The sequence below is a fragment of the Oryza brachyantha genome, chromosome 10, assembly GCF_000231095.2.
Source record: "Oryza brachyantha chromosome 10, ObraRS2, whole genome shotgun sequence".
NCBI classification, from domain to species: Eukaryota; Viridiplantae; Streptophyta; class Magnoliopsida; order Poales; family Poaceae; genus Oryza; species Oryza brachyantha.
This window is the reverse complement of record NC_023172.2, coordinates 15852813-15869969: the sequence shown is the minus strand read 5'-3', so window position 1 is coordinate 15869969 and position 17157 is coordinate 15852813. Positions and strand designations below refer to the sequence as shown.

At 40.1% G+C, this 17157-nt stretch overlaps 3 protein-coding genes and 1 non-coding gene across 6 annotated transcripts; 1 reads left to right on the top strand and 3 right to left on the bottom strand.

Moving 5' to 3' along the window:
• Nucleotides 1-788: 788 nt before the first annotated feature.
• On the bottom strand, nucleotides 789-5294 carry LOC102719618 (plant intracellular Ras-group-related LRR protein 5). Of its 3 annotated transcripts, none has more exons than XR_005812608.1 (5): nucleotides 4706-5294; nucleotides 2795-3708; nucleotides 2541-2706; nucleotides 1828-1918; nucleotides 789-1462 (listed from the first exon to the last, which is right to left on the bottom strand). XR_005812608.1 is itself a non-coding variant. In XM_006662028.3 (3 exons), the coding sequence occupies exons 1-3, from the start codon at nucleotides 5271-5273 to the stop codon at nucleotides 2557-2559; spliced, it is 1632 nt and encodes a 543-aa protein (XP_006662091.2). In that variant the 5' UTR covers nucleotides 5274-5294; the 3' UTR covers nucleotides 2269-2556. The 3 variants fall into 3 exon arrangements, 1 of the variants encoding a protein (XP_006662091.2); XR_005812609.1 differs by having other exon boundaries at nucleotides 789-1434; XM_006662028.3 differs by lacking the exons at nucleotides 789-1462; nucleotides 1828-1918 and having other exon boundaries at nucleotides 2269-2706.
• A 2292-nt stretch (nucleotides 5295-7586) lies between these two features.
• On the bottom strand, nucleotides 7587-7659 carry TRNAA-UGC. Its single transcript has one exon. It is a non-coding gene; the product is annotated as a tRNA-Ala (tRNA).
• A 4136-nt stretch (nucleotides 7660-11795) lies between these two features.
• LOC102719328 (aluminum-activated malate transporter 12) lies at nucleotides 11796-14298 on the top strand. The gene is made up of 6 exons (XM_006662027.3): nucleotides 11796-12153; nucleotides 12298-12438; nucleotides 12517-12789; nucleotides 12901-13028; nucleotides 13156-13299; nucleotides 13465-14298. Exons 1-6 carry the CDS (start codon nucleotides 11880-11882, stop codon nucleotides 14089-14091), a joined length of 1587 nt encoding a protein of 528 aa, XP_006662090.1. The 5' UTR covers nucleotides 11796-11879; the 3' UTR covers nucleotides 14092-14298.
• An 8-nt stretch (nucleotides 14299-14306) lies between these two features.
• On the bottom strand, nucleotides 14307-16564 carry LOC102703155 (DAR GTPase 2, mitochondrial). The gene is made up of 8 exons (XM_006662558.3): nucleotides 16349-16564; nucleotides 16135-16245; nucleotides 15932-16009; nucleotides 15695-15842; nucleotides 15541-15611; nucleotides 15082-15178; nucleotides 14818-15005; nucleotides 14307-14646 (listed from the first exon to the last, which is right to left on the bottom strand). Exons 1-8 carry the CDS (start codon nucleotides 16499-16501, stop codon nucleotides 14383-14385), a joined length of 1110 nt encoding a protein of 369 aa, XP_006662621.1. The 5' UTR covers nucleotides 16502-16564; the 3' UTR covers nucleotides 14307-14382.
• Nucleotides 16565-17157: the final 593 nt, after the last annotated feature.

The window sequence follows — 17157 nt, the reverse complement described above, 5'->3', positions numbered from 1 at the left end:
TGGCACAAACCCTAATCAAAACAAATATCCACTGTTTGTCAAATATACTACTCGGAAGTACATTGCCCTAGTTCTTATTGTTTTCCTGGGTTTAGGATGAACATGATTGTTTTTTATTTTCGTATTACAAACAATATTTGATCTGTTGTGATGCATCAACAATGCGCCCTGATGATTTGTTAATGTGTTTGTTTCAAGAATTTTATGCCTTTAATCTTTAATGTAACTTTCAGCTATGATTTCAGATTGGTCGCAAGCAGTAGGCGATGCTTTACTCGAGGAAAGAACGAGCTTTCCTTGGAGCTGTATTAGCATGGAAAGATAGGGGAGGCATATTAGGTGGTATGGATTCACTCCCTAAATTTTCCATTTCAACTCGTAACTGGCTACCCGTTATGCTTTTGTGTCAGCTTTGATAATTGCAGATGGAGTGGCTTTTTAAGGATTATAGTGTGTGTTAAGGCTGCGTTGCAATATTATCAGATGAATGCCAGAACTCGTTTGCGTACGTGTGACCCTGGCCGTCCCGCCTTTACTTTTCTCTTACTGTTGTGTAATCGTGCAAGGGCCTACTAGTACTAGGTGCTCAACAGATTTGGAAGAATTTGCTATGGTGTCGCTGCTAAAGCCTCTTGGGGAAGATGCTGGAGGATATTTTTTTCTTTTTATCCCCTTTACGAGCGCTGCAGGGTAGTATCGAACGTTTGAACTTTGACATGCCTGATCGATTCCGCTGCAGTAGTTGAAAAGAAAACGGTGACAAGATAGGTTACGAAAGTGTTGGAGCAATGAGGCATTATGGCCTGCTTACCTTAAATTTAGCCCACTAACAGCCCAAGTATAAATTCGACAACGGCTCAATCTTGAAAAAAAATCAGATCCTCTTATACAGCACATGCTTATTTTAGTGCGAAAACGCCCAAAACTCAGCAAATTGGACCCGGAGTAGGAACTTTAAGGTCCATTATCGAAATAGACCCACTAACGAGTAACGACTAAAACACAAATATCAGGCCTACTTACGGCATACTTCACAGTTTAAGGCCAAAACACTACAGCTCAGTACTCACGAAGGCCCAAACTAGAAAATTTGGGCTTACGGCTTAAATTAGAAACTTTAGGCCCAATATAGAATTTTACGGCCCAAGTGAACTAGTGAAATGGCCGCAATATTTGTTAATGTTAATGCTAAGATAAACTGACCCATTAACGGCAAGGTACGAGTTTGGGCCAGTTCCGTTGCCGAGTGATGATATCGGGCTTCACATGCGTCCCATTGTAGTCTCGCGAGGCCCATTTCCGTCGATAAGGGAAACTGCAATCCGTCTGCGTAAACTGACTTTTCCTGGTGTACATCCTACCGATTATTTCGGCAATTTCAGACCGTTTCTCTCTTGGCTTGATGCTTCCTTGTGCTCTTCTGGAGATCCAACCCTGTGATGGCACAAGTTCATTGTTCAGCCTGCATAACAATATAAACATTCAAAATCTACGCAGCAAGTGGGGACGAAATTTTTTATGCTTATCTACACACCTTGGAATCCAACTATTCGCATCCTTCACAGTAACCATGAGGTGACTCAAATGGGGATACTAATCGTGGCCATGTTTTTACTTCTTTCTAATGAAAGAGGCATGTTGTTACTTGTATTCTAGATTTGTCAAAGATAGATGAACCAGGTCTCCCAATTGTCAAAAAAATATAACAGATGCGAACCTAAAACTCTCGACAATTGGCACAGTAAGTCATACGCATCAATAAGGGGACGAAAAAAGTCACAAAGTGCACAAATCAAATTACGTGATTGAACAAGTACATAAACAAACCTTATTGATCTTCAGCCACTTTAGGGACTCATTTGCGCAGCTGGTTTCTTGCTTTCCGAACAGTTTCACTTTCCTTCTATCTCGACACTTCCTGTTGAGCAAGAAAATATTACTACAACAAATCAGATGTTCATGTTGAATCTGATAATAAGGATATGTACAGTGGAGAAATAATTTTATAAGAAAATTCATGTATGATGGCTAATCCTGTGGCAGAATAATATAAGCAAATTAAAATGCGCTATTTTTTTTAGCCAGTGCAGGCTATAGATAAATGAACAATTGAACATAACATGTTCAGGTTTGGCTCGTTAGCATAATGGGTATGATCAAGAGTAGACCCCCCCCCTCCCAAAAAAAAAACACACACACACACACAGAGTAATCAGAATCAGCCACAAATAGCAAAAGAGCAGCAAACGTGAATGACAGTCTAAGTGACCAGAAACACTTGTTGTAAGACACTGTGGAAACAGTTTTAAAATGGAAGCAGTAATATGCTATCATCATACACATGAGTTACACACAGAGATGAATCTTAGTAGTTCTTGCATACTTTTGATGAGCCTTATATGACAAAATTACATATACACACAAAAAAAAGGCAACCAAAAGAAGAAGAATAAAAGAAACCAAATTATCCATGTCTCATTTCTTTGCAGCCCTGAGAGATGGATAAATACAACACCATAAATAATTCATAACATACATACAGATGAAATGCTTCATTTATACTGGAACCAGTCCCAGCTCTTGGTCCTTTTTGCAACAACCAAACAGTGAGAAGAGCCAGGCCCAGAAGCTTCTTCTATCTGTTTTCTTCTGGTTGGTTCCTCTTCCTCTTGCAGCATTCATATCAATCATATACTGGACCACAGCCTGACATGCAGAAGAAAACGTCATTAATCATCTAAAAAAACAAATAACAAAGTAAGCAAATATGGTAGAACGGTGGTCTGATATGTACCTGAGCCCCTAGCTTTACAACATCTCTTGGTGGTAAATCCAGTGGGGTCTCATCAGCATGAAATACACGTAGCCTTGAAAGACACCTAAATGAATCTGGCAGTACCCGAATCTGGTTACTGCTTATGTCCAGCTCCTCTAGCATCTCAAGATTTCCTATTGATCTCGGCAATGCTCTTAAGTCCGCGAAATTTCTGCTAAGATTCAACTTCACAAGACTGGTTGCAAGGCAAATGTTCTCAGGAATCACTTCAACTTCATTGAAACTGACATCCAGCTCTCTCAATCTGGAAAGTGAGCCCACTGTTGTAGGCAATCCTTTGATTCTGTTATAGTGCAATGTGAGAATTTCCAGCTTCTCCAACTTCCCGATAGCCTCAGGAAGGGCTTTTAACTGATTGAAATCCAACCTAAGCTCCACAAGAGAGGTGCAAGATCCAATAGTATAGGGTAGCTCCTCGAGCTCATTTGTCTCAACAATTAATCTTCTCAAGTTTGTCAATTTTCCCAAACAATCTGGAAGTGCCTTCAACATATTTGAGCTCAGGTCAAGATTTGCCAGGCTCATGAGGTTTCCAAATGAGGAAGGAAGGGACTTAAGCTGGTTGGCATGCAGGTCAAGATCAATCAGGTTGGAGAGTTCCCCAAATGTGTCAGGCAGATTGATCAGTTGATTTGAGTGGAGGTCAAGCTTTGTCAAATATCTAAGGCTGCCAATTGTTGATGGGAGTGCCATGATCCTATTCTCTGATAGATCAAGCTCAGTAACATCTTGTAACTTCCCAAGTGAAACAGGGAGCCACTCAATCTGGTCGACCAACTTCCCTCGGAGATTGAGCTCTGTGGTTCCTTTCTTTGCTGATGACTCGATGAGGCTTGCTACTTGGATGAGGCTCAATTTTTCCATGTCACTAACTGCAGGATATTGACACTATGAGTTAGGATAACACAAGAACCAACAAGTTAACAGCTCAAAAATGCTGATCACATTTATGGTAATGGTACTGTTACGAACTGATGATCACTACTTGCCTAAGCATGATTAAGGTCTGTAACAGAAATCACCTCCAAAGTCAACAAAGCAAACTGACTAACTGCTCCTTATTCATATCACGATCAGATAAATTATTAGGCTAACTACTAATAAGTGAACTAACAACATCAAATCTAGTCATACACCAGCTACAACATACAAATTATAAATTATACACCAGGTCCAGTCCAGTGGTGACCAACAAGGTAATGGTCCTCCAACTACAACAAGAAAAATAAAAATTAAAGCATGGAACAATAACTGACTCTTGCATTTTGTAAGAAAACAATCAAAAAATGCTACAAAAACCTCTTTGATGTGACAAATGGCTGCAGAGGTGGTTGTTTAGAACAACACTAACTAATAGCGAATGGTGAAAGATCCTTCTAGACATCAGTTGCGTAATTTGCTACACCAACAAGCAGAAAAAACTGAAATACAGGATCATCACAAACTACAAGACCTCTATTCCATGTTTCCAATTATAGTATGAGTGAGAAAAAAGAATACGTGATTTATGAACAGGATGGTATGAAATGTCACTGTAGCTGAAGAAAATCAAAGCAGTACCAACCAATCAGTACGCTCTTACGTCAGTTGTAAATTATTTCTTAAAATGCGCAGCAGCGTAATGGAAATATCACGTCTGTATCCATATCTAGACGCGAGCATCCAATTCGTGTAATCTAGTAGTAGTAAAATTCAACGGGAAAAAACAGATACTAGTAAAAAATTGTCTCGGCTGCATAGACACCGTAGCATTCAATCCATCTACACATGTACTAGCATACAACTTTTTAGAGGGTTTCGTACCTAGTAACAAAAACAATACGTGCTTCGTTGGAAAAAAAAAAACAGAGGTGGTTGAAAGCAAATTACCTCCAGAGAGATCACGACGCAGCGACGAGATGGGCTTGGACTCCAAGCCTAAGGCAGCGAGACCCTTGCTTCCGCGCTCCATCTCCGCCGCCGCGGCCGCGGCCACGACCGCCGCCTCCTTCTTCCTCACCTCCATCTCCAGGTCCACGCTGTCCACACCAGCGCCCCCATCGCCGGGAGATCCCCCTCCCGCGTCACCAGAGAAGGACGAGACCACCCGCGACGCCCTCTGGATCAAATCGTCGAACACCTTGAAGCGCCTCTCGAGCTCGACCACGTGCGCGGCCTCCTTCCGCTGCTGCAGCGCGCGGAGGCGCACGGCGTTGCGCCTGGCCTCCCGGAGCACGGCGAGGAGCTCCCCGGACACCCCCTCGACCCTCCCCGCCGCCTCCTCCCGTGCCACCTCCTCGAGCCGCGCCGCCTCCTCCGCGTCGGCCGAGGCCAGCACCGCCGCCGCCGCCTCCACCTCCTCGACGGTGGGCCGCGGCGGGAGCTCCCTGTACAGCCTCGTGAGCTCCTCCACCGCCTCCGCCGCCGCCGGCGGCGACCCCCTCCCGCCGGCCACCATCTCGATGAGAGAGAGAGAAAAAAAAATCGAAGGAAATGGAGATGTTGGTAATAAATGCGACGAAGCAAGTAGAGTATATATAAATAAAAAAGGAAAAAAAAAGAAGAAGAAAAGTCTTGGGTGTGTGAGGGGGTAAAGTGGAAAATTTGTGAGGCGGCACCGTGGGGCCCGCACAGGAGGATGAGCTGGCACCCGCACAGGAGCATCGGGACGTGGCCGGTAGGATCTGGAACGGCCTGTGGTCACCGCTGTGTCTCGTCCTATCTATCCTACGCTCTCTGCAGTGAGTTTTGTTTCTAGGATTAAACATGGACCCACACGACGAGTTTACCCAAACCGTTTGTTACACAGTTTAGTGCAGCAAGATTATTCACAACACAGTGATTATGATGATATTTATAAAATTAAATTAGTTGTTATATAGGATAGAAACGATATGGCAACTGAGGAAATAAATAAAGAGAAAAATATGTCTTATATGAGACATGTTTTCTGCACAACACTATACATGATACGAGATGAGTATCATTATATTCAAATATGAATTATTAGTGTTCGTATGGTAAAAGTGATGTCCAGTACTAGTTTTATTTTTTTAAGACATAGAGAATATAAAAATCTTGACTAGTGTCTTGCATTAAGTGAGTTTTAAAAATTATCGCTTTATATTTATGCTTACATAAATGATTGAAAAAAACTACATAAGTAACACATCAAAATTATGTTACATGATTTACAAATGAAATTTAATTCGATAATTTCATATATATATTCGTCATGGACATGCAGGGATTATTATATTCTTGGCGGTATAAAAGTTAAGATTTAAAAATAAACTATGATAAAAGAATTTTTAACCTAAACATACGCATAAACGCATAAAAAAAAGAGGAGGGGGGTGTGAGAGGTGGCCTGAATGTTAATACTGAAATGTGAATATAAATTCGTCTATGAAACGGCTGTCAGATAGGACCGGGCAGAGGATCCCATCCCACTGGTATAGGCGAAGCTGTTTGTGCGATCGGCAGGTTTGGCTTGGGTTGAGATGGAGGCCTCGTGTGTATCGGATGGTACAAAGTGGAATCTATGACCATAATATAATGCACACAACCAACCGATCAAATGCATGGAATTTCTGCGCTGCAGAAAGAAGGGAAGCAGCCATTGCGTTTGGCATCAGCCTGCCTATCTCGCGGTCATGAGGACATGTCTACACCAATTAGGATGCTTTTACAGTGTCAAACTTGGCAAGGTATACCCACAAGTGAGCTCACTTTTGTGTCATTATCAAGCGGTAGAATCCCACGAAAAAAGCACACAGTGCCGTCCGGAAATTGATGGAGTAGACGCACGGTACAAAGTTGCTTTCGAATCGATCATGCAGGCACCGCTTTGCTTTGGTACGAGACGATGACAATGACGAAGATTACGACAGTTTATTTGCTATAGAAATAAGTTGAGACGGTGGAAAATATTGAATCGGCGGTCTATAATATGCTATACACTGCAATAGCCTATGCTATCTCCGTCCGTCTTTCCTTTTATTCCACGAAGACTTTATTGTTTAAATATTTGTTTATATTAAAATTTGGCAAGTGAGATATATGTATTGAACTTTGAAAAAGTATGCGGCCGGCAACTATATTAAGGTTTGAAAAGGTGTTGAATGTTATGGTCTTTCTTATTTTGTATTGTTTTATATTGGAACATGTGTTGTAGGCTAAAAATAAAATTATTTTAAAATAGAGTGAGTATAAATTAGATGAAAGTTAGAGTACCAGACAGGTTAAAGTGATTAAAATATATTATATCTGTAAATTCGATTTTATCTATTTAAGGATTCTATCATTATATATTACTATCATAGATTATTTCTAATCGTACATTTTATCTCTAATTGAGACGTCCCAAGCTTTATACTCCATCGTTTTAAACTACGAGGCTTAACCAAACATTATTTTGTCAGAATATAATTTTGTAATGATTAGACTTATATTAAAAACAGTTACGGATCCACGTGTAATATGTGGGATCAACTGATCTCATAGGTTTTTGCAAAAGAGGAAAAAAACTTATATTTGCATTGTAAACATAGAAAAATAGAAAAAGAAATATAGTTTTAACCCACATGTCTTGGGTAGCTCAATTCGCCACTAATTAAAAAGCATTCTATTATGAATATATTTTATGTCATAGATATAATAGAGTATTTATTTTGAAATAGATAAAAGTATAGTGTTTGAAGGGGAAAAGAAAAAAACTAAAAAAATAGATTATTTATTTTGTAATGATTAGACTTATAACTAAAAAAAATGGAGATGCGGGGGATCGAACCCCGTGCCTCTCGCATGCAAAGCGAGCGCTCTACCATTTGAGCTACATCCCCGTATTTGTCTATTTTTAAACCGTATAGATATTTAACTGTTATCTTTAACCTAAAAACAATTAGTGCACATCCTAAAATAAGTCGTCATTGGATTCGTCAAACTGAGCGCCAAATAATTCAACTTATATCCTCCCCGAGCTTCAACTAACATATATACTAGATTCTGTTTTTGGGCGAAAAATAGTCGTACGCCAGCGAGGATGAACCTAACGTACAAGATACTTTTACTCCCACTAGTTTATACGTGCGTACGAGTATCTATCTGGAGTATCATGCACCATGGAGCTCAACTCGTGCGACCAAAAATACGTACAAGTCTACTCAAATTATTAATTTCCTTAGTCGTTACGGAAAGCGCCAAATGGGAGGTAAAATAATAATACAGTAACCTCATCGCAACGTCAGAGAGCTCAGAACATCTAGATTGACGCGACATGCGACGTGAGAGATGGATTATGGATAGGCTTGTTTTGACAACCACATCGTCAGCTACACTCAAAGCATGACTGGAGAATTTGCTAATAGTACTTCTAGCTCTAGACACCTCGGGTTTTTTTTTCGCTTCTTTTATGTTTATAAATTAAAATCAAAATTTTCAATTTTAAATTCTTTTTATGTTTAGAAATCAAAATTTAAATTAAGAGTTAATTTTAAGTTTTTAGTCACTGAGTTTATATAAGTCTTGACTTTTAGATCACTAAAATACGTACATAAAAGTTTTATTTATAAATTAGAACCGATATCCAGAATTGCACCATTTACCATGCCAACAGCTAATGGCGTGGTTATAATCCTGCCACCTAGTCGCCATGGCGTGGTTAAATGATGTTTTAGGATGATTTGTTTTTTAAATAAATATTAAAAATGATTAGAAATAAAAAATGTCAGGCTTTACCCCCATTTACATCATCCATGTGAAATAAAATAGGGTAAAACTGAGCTATTCAATATGCTGCCATGGCAGCTTGCAGTCTTGCAGAGGCTGTGCAACTGTGACCAACTGACTACTACTACCCCGTCCCAAAAATCAAACAGTAATTCAAAATTTGTCCCGAAAACTTGTCAAGATCCTATAATACCACTTTATTACATCGATCGCCTCTTATTTAACAACTTTATCTCCTTATCCTTATAAATCAAATTTAAATTTTCATCCTTAAATTTATGGTTGATTTTGTAGTTTTTCACCAAAGTTTATTTTCCAGACTTAACTTTTAAATCGCTAGAAATACATATATAAATTTTTTATTCATAAATTATTTTCGTTTACAAATATATCGTTTTCTATGAAAAAACTAAATAATCACCCCCCTAAATTTCTTCCCATTACATGGCCACCTGCCCACTCATTCCTAACCATACAATACTTAATATTTAATAAGAAGAATTGTACTCCATCGATGCCAATATAAATACATTTCTTGCATCGTAGACGTAAGTAGTTACGAGAGAAAATAACTTAAATATTCCTCATTAAACAAGGAGATCCTATGAAGTGAGAGTTAAATAAATATAAAATGGATAGAAATTTGAATATAAGATGATTGATATTATTTGTGAAATAAATTTAAATTTCAGAAATACATTTGTTATGGGACATAGTATTTTCTTCTCCAACCTTATTATATGCTAACACTCCACCTTTTCATCTTTACTTATGCTTAAATGCCAAAATTTAAATTTTTAAACTTAAATTTGGAGTTGATTTTCCGAGTTTTTTTCACCGAAGTTTATTTTTAACATTGGCTTTATATCACTAAGAATACGTATATAAAGATTTTATTCACGAATTTTTTTCAATGGTAAATATACCGTTCGGCCAAACAACCACTCCCTAAATAACTTAGAAAGATAATAATTGAGGGACGGAGGAAGCACTGCTTACTAGTTACTACACCTTTTCTTGTCAAATGGGGGCCATCCATCCCTTGGCTGGTTTGGTGACAGAGCTGCCTTTGCTGCTTAATCCATCTTCTAGAACACTGCCGGCGCCGCCACCGAGTTATTACCTGGGGAAGCTGTATCCAATCCTCATACGGTAAAAGTCAAGAACCGGAGTTTCAATTCTGGATGGAGCAGCAAGGACCAAGGATGAATTTTTCCAGCACAGAAACCAACTGCTACTGTAGGCGACCGATAGGTATATGCACAGCTCAAGGTATTCCGTACTAGATTTCTGCATATATGCATGTCCGCATGTCCTTGCAGATCGGACGACCAGGTGAGCTTGGCCAACAAAAGACATGCACGGCAGATGCTCAAAGGATAGATCAGCTGCTCATGCCAACAAAAATTCCCAGCTTCTACTGTCAGCAGCCACAAGTGTAAAGCAAGAAAACAATCTCTGTGCACACAAACGATACCGGTCTTGGGCCTCCAGTCCAGCAGTAATAACGGGCCATCTTTCAATATTTAGGATTCCGGTCCGGAGTTTAGATGGAAACCAAAGCAAGCACAACACCAGTCTTCATATCTCCAGTCCAGCTTTCACACAGTACCATATCAACCTGACAAGCGACAACCGCAAACACTTCATCACAGGTGTGCCCGTGTTATCTCACCTGGCATGATGTCAACCACTAGAAGGCAAAAAGACCTGACGGCTGCTCCAATGCCAACGGCCATACACACATTACTGCACCTCCCAAAGAAAAACCCACGCTCAGTAACCTTCGTGAGCTCAACCTCCGCACAAGTCCTTCTCAAGAGAACCGGCAATGAGCCGACAATTGTCGTCCAATCAACGCACACGAGCGGCTTGCCAACTTCCTTAGGTCTTTCCCAACTCCCTCTCCATGTGAGTTCATTCAATGGTCCAGTGCAGTGCAAAGTCAAGGCCAACTCCTTGCCTTCACCCTGTGTGTGCGTATATCAGAGTCAGGGAAAGAAAGTTCTGCATTGAATGAAAAAATACGCATCGCTCTTGTGACTTACAAGTTGCTCAACATAGAGAAAATATTGTCCTCTCAGTTCTTGATATTTGGGACACCTTGCACCACCTGCAGCAAGTTGAACAAATCTCAGTCCAAAACAAGTAGGATGCTGGGCAAGGGAGGCACCAAGCTTTGGAAAGAACCGCAGGATACCTATATAAGTTATGTAGAAGGGATCAAAACATTCATTCAAGAATACCTCCAAACATATAAGCTAGAGTTAGAAACAATGTTGCCACCGAGACTTCAATCTAGAGATATCGCATAGTTGGATGCACCACACTGATGTGCACTGCAAGCTTAAACCAAATTAGGACCTTCAGTGTCACAATCTGCTTAGACAGAATAAAAGTTAACAATAAAAGGCACAGATAAGCATAGCATCATATTAAATTAATTGTTTCTGTATCCTGAGGATAACATATCACAGGATCAAACATTACCTGTTTCTACCAAAATTCGGTCAATGAAATTAGTTAGCCTGTATTTCTTGTTAAAGACCAAGTATGACTTATAGTTCTGGTTTTACAGGAAAGCTCCATGGCAGCCAGCTTAATTTGATGCTACAAGATTACAAGCTATAACTATTAACTCAATCCAAATACCATCAGATATCTTCACCACCTTACAGACTATAAAAATTAAACAAAATCCTCATAAAACGATTAATAATTTGATATTGGAACAAGGAAAGATACTATCACAAGTTTTGGGGCTTATTTGGTACTTTGCCATTTCCATCCTTACCAAAATTTTGGCAATGGCAAGAACTAGTGGTTGCCAATTTTTTTGCAAAGATAGAAGATTGGCTAGATTTTTATTTGGTTTACAGCCAAACGAAGTTATGTGCTCAATTCAACTAAGCCAAATATTTGTACATAGGTTCAGACCACCCAACTATATCAAAATGGTACTGCAAGTGGAGAATGCAATCAATGAGTTTCTTCATCGATATAATTCACAAATAAATGTACGTAAAGAATTCACAAAATATATAAGAGCGAGGAAGGAAAAAAATTTTCTATCACATGCAAAGGACCAGCTATTACTTAAAAGGCACACACGACAGCAACATTCCAGAAAGCACATGAGCCTCCTTTTTGCAACATCGTTGAATTACACAAGTTTAGTGTGTATATGGCCACTTCTATTATTGCAGGCCAGACCTCATATAAAATAACCTTATGAGGAGAGAGCATCACTTCCTCTGAGAGTTTGGCACCTCTTATTTTGCATTGCCATCTTTTGAGAAACCTGAGCATCCATCTAGAGCTTCAGACCACACCGATGGCCTGTGCTCCAGATCCCAGCAATAACAAGAACAGCTCATCGATTCTTCATCAGCAAGTGCAGAAAATCAGCAGGATTCCTGTTTCATGGGGAGCACACGCATGGGGTATAGGAAGAGAAGATCCAAGGAGAGCTATTCACGCTCTCAAGGTTGGGACAGCACTCACACTGGTCTCACTCCTATACATACTTGAACCGTTGTTCAAGGGAGTGGGAAAGAATGCAATGTGGGCTGTAATGACAGTTGTTGTTGTGCTTGAATTTACTGCAGGTAACGTGCATCATCCATTAGCATCAGGTTAATAATAATAATGATTATGATGATAACATATGTTCTTTCAAGATATAGCTTTTCTTGTTCCTAATAAGTGATTACTGAAGTTCGTGTTTCTCACAAGTGATTACTGAACAACAGGTGCAACTATATGCAAAGGGCTGAACAGAGGGTTAGGAACAATCCTGGCAGGATCGCTAGCATTTATAATAGAAATCGTAGCAGTGCGATCTGGAAAAGTATTCCGGGCTTTGTTTGTTGGCTCATCAGTTTTTCTGATAGGTACACACCTTATAAAGTTTTTTTAAGAACACAAATTGCTATATCATAGCTTATTGTGTTGGTTTTGTTCCTTGACAGGATTTGCAGCAACATATTTGAGATTCTTCCCATCCATTAAGAAGAACTATGATTATGGGGTGGTGATTTTTCTGCTAACTTTCAATCTGATTACCGTATCAAGCTTTCGTCAAGAGGATGTGATGCCTTTGGCACGAGATCGCTTAAGTACCATTGCAATAGGATGTGCAATATGTCTATTCATGAGTCTCTTTGTATTACCAAACTGGTCTGGAGAAGACCTCCACAGTTCTACGGTTCATAAATTTGAAGGATTAGCAAGATCAATAGAAGGTGGGTACCAACACAAAATAGTAACTAGGATCTAAGAACCTTTATTATGATATATCTTAAATAGTAAGTGCATAAATAGTATCAAGAACCTTACCAAAAAAATGATTGCAGCTTGTGTTACGGAGTATTTCCAAGACCAAGACAAGGATGATAACATTGTTGATAAGCAGGCATCAAGAGCTTCCATTCATATTGGCTATAGAGCAGTCCTTGACTCGAAATCAAGTGATGAGAACCTTGTAAGGAACTATCCTTTCAATGATGCAATTTCTTTTTCATTTTTCTCCCTTGCAATCTCTCTCTACATATAGAACGAAGCTATGCATATTGCAAACTGATTTCAAACATTGATACCAAATTGACCAGGCACACTATGCAAGCTGGGAACCAAGACATTCAATGCAATGTTACAGTTACCCATGGCAAAAGTATGTGAAGCTCGGATCTGTTCTTAGGCACTTTGCATATACTGTTGCAGCACTTCATGGATGTCTGGAATCTGAGGTTCAGGTAACTGCAATAGCCAATTTCCAGTACACCATTACTGTTCCAGCTTAGTTGCATACATTCTTACCAACCGGCATGTAAATATGAATATGATGTATATAGTTTCAATCAAATAAATTTATCCTTGAATGATCTGTTCTGACATAATTATCTTTATTGATATTGAAGACTCCACCATCCGTCAGGTCACTCTTCCGAAACCCATGTACTAGAGTTGCACAAGAAGTGGTCAAGGTTTTACAAGAGCTTGCCATAAGCATAAGAGATCATCATCGTTGTGCCCCTGATGTGCTGTCTGATCATCTTCATGAAGCACTGCAGGATCTAAACTCAGCTATAAGATCACAGCCACGGCTCTTCCTAGGCTCCAAACACGCATGTGCAAATAATCGTGTGCTAGTAGAATTAAATTCTAGCAAACCCACAGCCACAAGGGCCACTTTACCATCATTCAAGACTGACAACACATCCCTATCAGAAAGGAGGAATACAAAATCAGATCAACCACCAGAACGGAATGAGCGGACATTACGGCCGACACTAAGTAAGATAGCCATGACAAGCCTCGAGTTCTCTGAAGCACTTCCATTCGCAGCTTTTGCTTCATTGTTGGTGGAAATGGTAGTTCGTCTGGAGATGGTTATTGAAGAAGTTAAGGGACTGGAGAAGGCAGCAAATTTTAGAGAGTTCACAGAACATGACTATCTGACCATTGATCTCACTTCCAGTGAGAAGATGAGAAACCCGAACGGTATACCATTAAATAACCACACAGTTTCCACTGCAGCTGAGTAAGTATTGACTAATAGATCAAAATTGGAAGACGATCACACCAAGGCAGATATTTATTTCTTTTTGGACTAGGAAAATATGAACTGTGACTCCCAATAAGGCAATAATTGTTGTTAGAATGATAACTCATCAAAACAAAATACTAAACCTATATAATGTATTGGAGTTGGATGGCGTCAAAAATTTCAGCAGAAAGTACCCATGTTTTTCTTCCCTGAATCAGAGAATCATGCCTTTTTTATATGAATATATCCTTCTCCCCAAATGTGCTATGCACTTGAATTATCATGAGATTCATGAAGCAATTTCCTTCCTAACATCTGGAGCACGGTCTAAGGTATAACGACCAAGTCTTCCTGTTCGATAGAGGTTGATTAATTTCATAGCAACAACGTTATGGATATCCTTACTTAATCGAGCAGAAACCCTGAAAGTCTCCTGCAAGGATGCGAACTGGCATTCTATCAACCTCCTTAATTCATTTCCATTTGCTACAGCCCCCTTAAAAGATGATATAGTATCAAAAAGCGCTTGGCGAACAGCCTTCACAACAAAATCCTGCACAAATACAGCACAGTAATTATTATTGTCTCCATGTAATGCCTAAAATGTATATGATCTCAAAAAGATCTAAAATCAGAGATATGATCGTTGTGTTATAACAATAAAAATTCATCAGAATGGTATAAGCTGAATTATGTTAATATGGAACAATCATGTTGCACTTACTTGGGTATGATCTGAAGCATATTGCCTTTTATTATGGTGACTGCTGGGCGATGTTGCATGGCCAAAAGAAGACATATCTCCTACATGATTCAAGTTTTCCCACTCCTTGTATTCCTCCCTTGAGTTCAAAATTGCAAGCAGGAATTGGGCAATCTCAGACCCTTGTAGCATGGAATCCTTGATTGCTCCTGTAACAAAGTTTGTAGACATAAGTAACAACTTATGATCACAAGTCAAGCCATGAATTCCCATTGTAGTTGGTACCTGTCAGAGCTAGTAGAGGGCCAGATTCATCGTTAACAAATACAGGAGATAGAACACCAGGAGTGTCTAATACATATATATTTGGATGACTAGCAACCTGGAAAATAAGAAGTTTGAAACTTGTGAAGATTTTAAATGGCACTTGACAATCAGATAACCGATAAATGGTGATATTAATAGCTTCTAGAAGATGCTGTTAATAACAAAAGACATGCACGGCTTCTATTTTGCAATTGGTATTGTTGGGGTTCATTGTCTTCCTATAAAAAACATTCAGGTGGTATGCGATCTAGAGTTTCCCAGGTAATTAATTTATGCTAGAATGTGTATAAGAAACATAAAAGTGCTCTTCCTTAATCTGCTAATGAAACTGAGTTATCATGACACTTAAGCAACACTGTTTTATTTCCCTCATTCTGTTGTGTTCAACAACAGCAATTCTTATATCAACCAAATTACCTTGTAACCACTTATGTCCCTGGTTTCCCCTGGATGGCTGCTCACAATGGCATGCTTCAGCTTTCCCTTCTCTTAAATTAAAACCAACTATTATTACACAGGAAAGTGAATCACAATCAGTGCAACTATCATATCAACAGATAAGCTGCCTCACCTGCTGCCCCGATCCTCCCTATTTGATGCATGGCATTGACGACAGCTGATTTCCCAACATTAGGAATACCGACCAAGAGGACAGTTCCAGTGCAATCACTCTCGCCAAGCTTGATCTCCCTGATCCTCGCCCGCACAGCATTCAACAGCTATGTCACAGTTAAATTAGCCCCAATCAGACGCTAATGTATCCAACTGGTAAGAACACTAGAAATAGAAGTGCCACCAAGGCAACTACCTCCTTGATGCCCTCCCTACTGTGCGCATTAAGCGCGACGCACGAGCAGCTCGTTTGCTTGATGTACGCCATCCACCTCTGGAACGCACCAGCACCAACACCGATATGAACACAACACTCGAGTGTATCAGAACTGATCACTTGCGCATCTGGGGGTAGTTAAACTTGCTCTCCTTGCCGCGCGGGGTTCGGATTAGGGTTACCTCGGTTTCGGATGGGTCCGCGAGGTCGGCCTTGTTGAGCACGACGAGCCGGCGCCGGTCGGGCTCCGGGGAGCGGCGGCGGAGTGGCGCGAACGCCGAGGCGGCGGGTACCTGCGGGATTAGAACCAGCACGCGAATGGGAAAACCAAATGTTGCGATGAACAGAGGAATACGGGGATGAGTCGGAGAGTAGTGGATGGGGGTGGGACCGTACCCGGGCGTCGCGGACCTCGAGGACGAGGTCGACGAGGGGGAAGCGGCTGCGGATGGCCCGGTCAGCGGCGGCCATGTGGCGCCCGTACCAGGCGCCGGAGAGCCCCCTCACGGCGGCGCTCAGGCGGCGGGAGAAGGCCTCCGTCGCCGCCATTGCCGACGCGGAGTGCGAGCTGAGAACCGGGGGACGGCCAAGGAAGGAGAAGACGAAAAATAATGTGTAAATGGGCTGTATTGGCCTCGGCCCATCACCTGCTTTATGGGCCTCATCTTCGATTTTTCTTTTTCAGTTTACACGCCTTCATCTTATAAACTATTAGTAGGTATACTAGTAAATTTTATGGAACTATAGGTCTAGTTCCATAAAAAAAATGGTGTTAAATATGAAGTTATACGATTTGAAGCTTTAATTCTATAGATTTGGTATAAATTTTATAATAAAAAAGCTAAATACCCGTGTTTTACTACGGATAAAATGAACTATGTACATGTTAGTATTGGTTGGAACAAGTGAATTGTAAGATTTGTTAAACAATTTTATCCTGACTTTGCACGGTAAACTTGTATTCTAGTACTGAAATAATACATTAATAATACGTAGAATGATCTTTTTTAACATTAAATATATGTAGTAGTTAGTTAAAAAATCAGTATAGGAGGTGGTATCAAATTCACTGCCACTATTATTTTCTTTTAAATGAGTATAGATATATACTTTACACCATTGTCTTCTTTGCTCGCTCTTTACTACTACGCCTTATGGTAGCAAGAACAAGAAGAGGAAATGGAATTATCCCAAATTCTCTGATG